This window comes from Salarias fasciatus, chromosome 17, assembly GCF_902148845.1.
Source record: "Salarias fasciatus chromosome 17, fSalaFa1.1, whole genome shotgun sequence".
NCBI classification, from domain to species: Eukaryota; Metazoa; Chordata; class Actinopteri; order Blenniiformes; family Blenniidae; genus Salarias; species Salarias fasciatus.
The window spans coordinates 15,575,648-15,584,457 of NC_043761.1; the positions used below are offsets into that span (position 1 = coordinate 15,575,648).

Consider the following 8,810-nt stretch of genomic DNA (forward strand, 5'->3'; position numbering starts at 1 on the left):
AGGCTGACCGATAGTCCTCCTCCATGGCCTCCCCGAACTCCTCCCAGACCCGAGTTTTTGCCTCCACAACCGCTCGGGCTGCAGTTCGCTTGGCCTGCCGGTACCCGTCAGCTGCTTCGGGAGTCCCATGAGCCAGCAAGGCTCGATAGGACTCCTTCTTCAGCTTGACGGCAGCCCTCACCTCCGGTGTCCACCACCGGGTTCGGGGGTTGCCACCACGACAGGCACCAGAGACCTTACGACCACAGCTCCGGGCAGCTGCCTCGACAATGGAGGTGGAGAACATGGTCCACTCGGACTCAATGTCTCCAACCTCCCTCGGGACATGAGAGAAGCTCTCCCGGAGGTGGGAGTTGAAAACCATGCTGACAGAGGGTTCCACCAGACGTTCCCAACAGACCCTCACAACACGTTTGGGTCTGCCAAGTCTGTCCGGTTTTCTCCTCCGCCAGCGAATCCAACTCACCACCAGGTGGTGATCGGTCGACAGCTCTGCTCCTCTCTTCGCCCGAGTGTCCAAAACACGCGGCCGAAGGTCAGATGACACGACAACAAAGTCGATCATCGACCTCCGCCCTAGGGTGTCCTGGTGCCAAGTGCACTTATGGACACCCCTGTGCTCGAACATGGTGTTCGTTATGGACAAACTGTGACTAGCACAGAAGTCCAATAACAGAACACCACTCGGGTTCAGATCAGAGAGGCCATGCGATCCAATCACCCCCTTCCAGGTCTCACTGTCGCTGCCCACGTGGGCGTTGAAGTCCCCCAGTAGAACAATGGAGTCCCCAGTCGGAGCACTGTCTAGCACCCCTCCCAGGGACTCCAAGAAGGCCGGGTACTCTGCACTGCTGTTCGGCCCATAAGCCGAAACAACAGTGAGGCACCTATCCCCGACCCGAAGGCGCAAGGATACGACCCTCTCGTTCACTGGGGTGAACTCCAACACATGGCGGCTGAGCTGCGGGGCTATAAGCAAACCCACACCAGCCCGCCGCCTCTCACCGCGGGCAACGCCAGAGAAGTGGAGAGTCCAGCCCTTCTCGAGAGGTTGGGTTCCAGAGCCCAGGCTATGTGTGGAGGTGAGCCCGACTATATCTAGCCGGTATCTCTCAACCTCTCTTACAAGCTCGGGCTCCTTCCCCCCCAACGAGGTGACATTCCATGTCCCTAGAGCTAGTCTCTGTGTCTGAGGATCGGGTCGCCGGGCACCCTGCCGTCGGCTGCCACCCAATCCACATTGCACCCAGCCCCTACGATTCCCTCGGCGGGTGGTGAGTCCACCGGAGGGTCGGCCCACGTCGCCCCTTCGGGCTGAGCCCGGCCGGGCCCCGTGGGCAAAGGCCCGGCCACCAGGCGCTCGCTTGCGAGCCCCAACCCCAGGCCTGGCTCCAGGGTGGGGCCCCGGCTGCGCCATACCGGGCGACGTCACGGGCCTCGATTGTAATATATTCATAAGGGCTATTGACCTGCCCTTGGTCTGGCCCATCACCCAGGACCTGTTTGTCATGGGAGACCCTACCAGGGGCATAAAGCCCCGGACAACATAGCTCCTGGGATCACGTGGGCACTCAAACTCCCCCACCACTTTAAGGTGGCAGGTCATGTAATTCCTGTATTTGTAATGTATGCAAACTTAAAAAAGTAGGGGAGACCGGGGCATATTGTCACACTTTATACACTCATGTCTCATGTATATATATATATATATATATATATATATATATATATATATATATATATATATATATATGTATATATGTATATATATGTGTGTGTGTGTGTATATATATATATACATATATATATAGATATAGATATAGATATAGATATAGATATATAGATTGGAATCAAACCATAATATGAAAAAAATATGTACCAGATGAAAGACCAAAGTCTCAGGTATATATTTTGTATTCATGTCATTTCAGATCTTGTGTCAGTGCAGAGTTATAAGCAGTCTAATGGAGATTTGTCACACAAGTTGTCACACCATGTGGGGTAAGATGTCACACTGGATTTTGCAACCAGGACAAAATGATTGCTGTTATTTTTTTTTTTATTCAAAGTGAATAAATGAGAATAATTACTTTTATTATTCATGAAATCACATGAAATACTATGCAACATGCATTGCGAAACTGACACTTGAACTGGTCCCCGAACAAAAGAAAATCTCACTCGTCACACTCCTCTTCTGAGTTGTAGTTTTGGCACAGCTTATGTAGATACATATGCCTGCCATGCATCTTATGAAATGACAAGAAATACAACGAAATATTAGGAAACATGCATTATGAAACTGTCATTTAAACTGCTCCTGGGACAAAACAAAACCTCAAACAAAACCTGAGCTCACTCGTCAGACTCCTCATCTGAGTTGAAGTTTTGGCATATGTAGACTGAATTGCCAGGGGTGCATTCTTCATGTGCCCATCCTTTGCATGTCATGCACTGCACCCATGTTTCTCCTGGGCGGCTATCTCAAAATGGCTCTATGCAGACCAGGCACAGGGACTCATTTTCTTCCGATGAGGAGTCATCTGGAGTTTCTCTTTTTGTATCTGCCCTCTGTTTCTTCCCTGTGCTTTGCTTCTTTGGCATTTTATGTTTGGTGGCCTCGCCTTTCTTTTTGAACAGTCTTTTCTTCCCTTGTACCTGCCTTTCAGCTTCAAGTGCCTCCTGCACAGGTGTGTCAGTGAGAATAAAAGTTTTTCTCTTCTTTTTCTGCTGGGTAACTTTTTTTCTTGAACCAACCTTTGGGTAAGGTCTTACATCCTCTGGAGCGGGATACAGTCAGGTCGGCACCACTCCAAGTCGGCCCCGGCCAACTCGGCACCGCCCCGGGATACAGTCAACTCGGCATCAAGCCAAGTCGGCATCAAGCCAAGTCGGCATCTCGTCAAGTCGGCCTCGCGGTCGGGGGGGCTCTTGAGTGGCCGAGTTGGTCGGTGCCGACTTGACTGTAAGCTGCTTACCAACTTGGCCAAAAGCGTCTTTCTTTTTTTTTTAATCACGATGGTGGATAATGTACCTGGGAGCTTCATGTTTGACGTCGGAGTAGCTTAGCTACGAGCGCGCAGCGCTTAGCGGCTGTCTGGTCATGTGACCGGTCCCAAGGCATTCTGGGAATCGTAGTGCAGCGATGCCGGCTGCGCCGCGACGATTTGCAGTTTTTTTTCGTGCTGGCAGCGCCGCTTCTCCTCACGTAGCAGGCAGGGGACTGGAGGACAAACTGTGTGGTTATGGTGACTGACAGGTTAGAGGTGGAGAATGGACCTGGAGCTTCATGGTTGACGTCCTGTTTGAACCGAGTAGCTTAGCTACGAGCGCGCAGCGCGAGCGGCTGTCTGGTCATGTGACCAGATCATGTGACCGGCATGTGATCCGCGAACGCCGCCTGATCAAACCAGTTGTCTGCATTATAATTTTATTGTAATGTTCTCCACCCCTGAAGTTTGGTCAGCCAGTAAAATTAATTTATTTTTACCCAATCAGTGGAAACCGAGGAAGACCGAAGCTGCATGACGAACTCGATCATACTTGTTGTATTGCATCCCAACCACAACATAATACCTGTATTGCATTATGCTTATGCTGATTTGTTCATTTCTGATCAACATTGTTAGTTTATCAGTCATTATTCTTTTCTTTAACAAACATTGTCATTTGCAAAAGCATGTATTTTGTTGTAAATGTGGTTTGCCCGCCATCTAGTGTGCGTCAACAGTAATAGCAACTGGGACTGTAATATCAAACGATTACCAGTAGTACATGTTAAGCTGTTCATATGGTTTCTTGGCGTTCATAAGCTCATAAACGTAGCCCTCCGGTAAAATATTATATACATTTCATTTCACTGAAATGACGGTCGTCATGTATACATTTAAATCACGTGTCAAACTCCAGTCCTCAGGAGCGGTGACCCTACATGTTTTAGATCTAATTGTAAATCTAATTGTACTGGATGACCAAACTTCAGGGGTGGAGAACATTACAATAAAATTATAATGCAGACAACTGGTTTGATCAGGCGGCGTTCGCGGATCACATGCCGGTCACATGACCAGACAGCCGCTCGCGCTGTGCGCTCGTAGCTAAGCTACTCGGTTCAAACAGGACGTCAACCATGAAGCTCCAGGTCCATTCTCCACCTCTAACCTGTCAGTCACCATAACCACACAGTTTGTCCTCCAGTCCCCTGCCTGCTACGTGAGGAGAAGCGGCGTTGCCGGTGTCGTGCCAAAAAGTGATTCTCTGCCATAAAGTGATTTCCGGTCTGCGGGCAGCTGAAAAGCGCAGCTTCTGTGGCTCTGCAGCAGTCTTAATTGGGCTCAAACAAGTTTGTTTCTGATCATCCAACGATGTTTATTTGTGTTTGTGTTTGACAGCCTCCTGTACGTCCAGTTGCCTTATATCGCTGTTAAATACCGGTAAGCTAGTTGGCGATTTTAACCTGGCTTGTTGTTATGCTAATAAAGATATATCACGGAGGTGACACGTTTTCTTTTCTTTTTTTTTTTTTTTTGCACCAAAATTGCCAGATTGCTCGACAGAGTAATTTCATCCCAAGCAGTGCATTGTACGGTTTGAAAATTGAGAAAAGGGACATTACAATGTCAAAATCAGCTTATTTTGCTTGCCAAAAGCTGATTCATGCCTCCGGTATTGCATATGGATCAATATTTTGCCTCAAAATGATTTAATATAACACAGCAGAGTCACATTTACAACATTTGAGTAAAACCAATACTTTATACCACTTTAAAAATGAGTAAAGGGACATTACAATGTCAAAATCAGCTTATGCTTGCTAAAAGCTGATTCCGCGGACTGGAATCAGCCAAAACTTGATTTCTGCCAGAAAGTGATTTCCGTACGACGCACTGCTTGGGATGAAATTACTCTGTCGAGCAATCTAGTAGTTTTAGTGCAAAAAAACAAAAAAGAAAAGAAAAAGTGTCAGCTCCTTACACATCTTTATTAGCATAACAACAAGCCAGGTTAAAATCGTCAACTAGCTTGCCGGTATTTAACAGCGATATAAGGCAACTGGACGTACAGGAGGCTATCAAACGCAAACACAAATAAACATCGTTGGATGATCAGAAACAAACTTGTTTGAGCCCAATTAAGACTGCTGCAGAGCCACAGAAGCTGTGCTTTTCAGCTGCCCGCAGACCGGAAATCACTTTATGGCAGAGAATCACTTTTTGGCACGACACCGGCACGAAAAAACTGCAAATCGTTGCGGCGCAGCCGGCATCGCTGCACTACGATTCCCAGAATGCCTTGGGACCGGTCACATGACCAGACAGCCACTAAGCGCTGCGCGCTCGTAGCTAGCTACTCGGACGTCAAACATGAAGCTCCCAGGTACATTATCCACCATCGTGATTAAAAAAAAAAAGAAAGACGCTTTTGGCCGAGTTGGTAAGCAGCTTACAGTCAAGTCAGCACCGACCAACTCGGCCACTCGAGAGCCCCCCCGACCGCGAGGCCGACTTGGCGAGATGCCGACTTGGCTTGATGCCGACTTGGCTTGATGCCGAGTTGACTGTATCCCGGGGCGGTGCCGAGTTGGCCGGGGCCGACTTGGAGTGGTGCCGACCTGACTGTAAACCCTCTGGAGCAGGGGTCACCAACCCTGTTCCTGGAGAGCCCCTATCCAGCATGTTTTAGTTATCTCCCTGATTCAATGCACCTGAATCTAATTATTCTCTAATCACCAAGCATAGAGCAAAGCCCAGTAACGAGCCTGTTGATGCCAGCAGGTGTGTTGAAACAGGGAAAGAAGGAAAACATGCTGGATAGGGGCTCTCCAGGAACAGGGTTGGTGACCCCTGCTCTGGAGTAAGTGTGTTGGTGGAGGAGGCTGGGTCACTAGGGCCTGGAATAGCTTCTTGGTGGGTGCCTGAGTCTGGAGTAGCTGGGCCAGTGCTGGGTCCAGGAATGGCTGGGTTGGTGCTTGATGGGTCAGTGCTGGGGCCTGGAGAAGATGGTTCCGTTTCGGAGCCTGGAATGCCACCACGCCCCTCCCCGAGGGACATGATGAGGGGCGTGGTGATGTGCCAACACACAGCTAGGATTGGTCCACAGGTTTCAGTTTTGTCTCAGTGGATTGGCTGGTGCCAAGAGGAGTATCAATAGCGAAGCCCGTAAGTGGCATGAATACACTCGTAGAACTGGAGTTACATTAAGTGACTACTAAATCTTCTGATGCACTGGTGGCTACTATTGTTCCTCTTCTGGTAGCTTGGGGCAAGATGCCTGTATTATTAGCTCATCATTTGACTGAACAAACCTGTATGACTGGACAGAGGCTCTGGTTTCCCATACATGTCGAATGACAGCTCACTTGATGTTTCATCCATCTAGTGTATATTCTCTTTAACATGACGCAATGCAGTGGCGTATATCAACTCAGTACAAATATTTGATTACTGTGCCTAAATACATTTTTAAAAAGAATTTGTATTTTACTTGAATATAGAGCATACTTTTTTTTTCCCTGTCCTGTTCAGCAGCTGGGGCGTGCAATATTGTATGACTGGAGCCTTGTACTGTCCAAACAGATTTTACTGTTAGCAGCAGGAGGAGATTGATTGATTTTATAGAGCATACTTTTACTTACCTGTCAATCAAAAAGAAAGGAGCGCTCAAAAATAGCGCAACAACCAATGAAATAAAGCATGGTCATCATGTGATTCTGCTGGAGAGTGAGCGGCAGAGACTGATGCGATGAGCTCTTAAAATTATAATATAAATACAAAGTTCATACTAATTTCTATAATCACTCTGTTCAGTCTATTTAAGAACCTTCTCTTCTGCAGTGTCAATACACACTCATTACAAACACAGGAATTAGTCCAAGTACAAACATTGTCTGGATCATAACTGATAACTTGGCTGTATAGAAATTATGAAGCATACTGTTTGCCACTTTTTTTTATCAGTTATAACAACAAGTGGATTTCTCATAAACCAGGGTAATCTCTTCCAAACCATAAGTAAACAAAATATAAAGACCAGTTTCTCAAAATTTGTCCGTGGTGTGAATCCTGCCTTTGCTTTACTTGGTTGCTCCAAGAATCCTTAGTATAAAAACTCGGTGGATTAACAATGAAAGGGAGGGAAACAACATACACTTATTCAATGACAGTCAAGCCTGACCTGCATTGTGTTTGTGATTCAGACTGAGTTTGCATTGGGCAGAGAAATCTACCACCCATACCTTTGCCTTTCATCACATTCCATACTCAAACACCTAAAATACTTTATACTTTATATACTTTGTGAGTTTCACCAGGAAGTCCACCCGTCTGTCCTTCTCCATGGTGCATGCCTGACGCAGAACATAAGCATTCAGCGCTGCAATGTCTATCATGTTGAACACGGCGACTGGCCAGCGCTGTGTTCCTCTGCAGACAGTGTACTCCCGCATCATCTAATCCAGGGGTGTCCAACCTTTTTGGACCCAAGATCTATTTTTCAAATTGCAAAGCCCTCGGGATCGGGGAGGGGGGTTTGCGATGGTTTGAAGGATGTATCAGTCCAGAGCCAACATCACAAACCCACGCACATCTACACTGAGTCACAACAGTTTAACTCCCTCTCTCAAACACATACACATTCCTCTCAACACAGTTGCCAGTTGCACATGACATTTAGCCATAAATGAGAAATATGAAACAAAATAATCACTTCCTCTCAGTTGCCATAGTTATGTGTGCCCCCCCCCTCTCTTCCACACACACACACACACACACGCATGCACGCGCACGCACACGCACACACACACAAACACACACACACACACACACACACACACACACACACACACACACACACACACACACACACACAAACACACACACACACACACACACACACACACGATGAGCAACAACAGCCAAAATGAACAACAACAGCTATAACTTGGCTTTGATTATTAATATGAATCAAACAGAAAAAAACAGTTCTGAAACAAGTGGAATCACAATCTCTCAGTTGCATAGCAGTCTGTGCTGTAGTCTGTGGGTGTGTAGTCTGTGCTGCAAAGCCACTCTGCTCCACACAAGAATCAGCCATAGCCAAACCTGGCTTTACTTATTAATATGAACCAAACAGAATAAAAAGAACTGTGAAAAAAGGAAATCGCTTTTTACCTGGGAGACCTGGTCCTGGCACTGGATGGGCGGGCTGGCACCCAGAAAGGCTGACGTGGTATGATTTGATCCGAGCTGAAGAGGCTCATCCGATCTCCATGCCATGGAATGTGGTCTGACCAGTCGCTCGTTGTGATCATAATGTGTTAGCCTCCCACTCATCTCAGCCTGCTAGCTGCCTTCATTGTTTTACAAACAAGCCCATTGTGTTGCATATTCGTAGCCCCTGCGTGCAGCTAAACCATTTACACTGACCAGTTGCTCATTCAGGGCTGCCATGTCAGCCATGTTATAGAACACAGTGACGGGCTATCTCCGTATTACTGCCAGTGCACTGTATGCCCACACCATTTGTTCCATGGCATTGACACCACATTTGGTGGCATTGTACTGGGTGATGGTGCTTGGCTTTTTTTTGCGGCTGTTCTCAGTATGAATCACACTGTGCATACTGATCAACAGGTAGACCATCTTCTTCAGGCTGGTTGCATACACTATCAGAGTGGTGTCAGTTGTGGAAAACACCTGGGTGCAGAAGTCATTGCTGTTTATCACTCGAGCAGAAGGGGGAATTTCTCTGTAAATCTTATTGAGTGTCCCAACAACGGTAATTTTCTGGCTGCGCAACCTTTTTGCAAGGGA

General features: G+C 47.2%; 1 protein-coding gene across 1 annotated transcript in view; it reads right to left on the bottom strand.

Moving 5' to 3' along the window:
- Positions 1–8,257, bottom strand: part of LOC115404130 (NXPE family member 3-like) — a 15,876-nt gene extending 7,619 nt beyond the window's left edge. Inside the window, exon 1 of the mRNA XM_030113336.1 lies at positions 8,169–8,257. Coding sequence (XP_029969196.1) covers positions 8,169–8,257 — 89 coding nt within the window. The remainder of the gene's footprint in view (positions 1–8,168) is intronic.
- Positions 8,258–8,810: the final 553 nt, after the last annotated feature.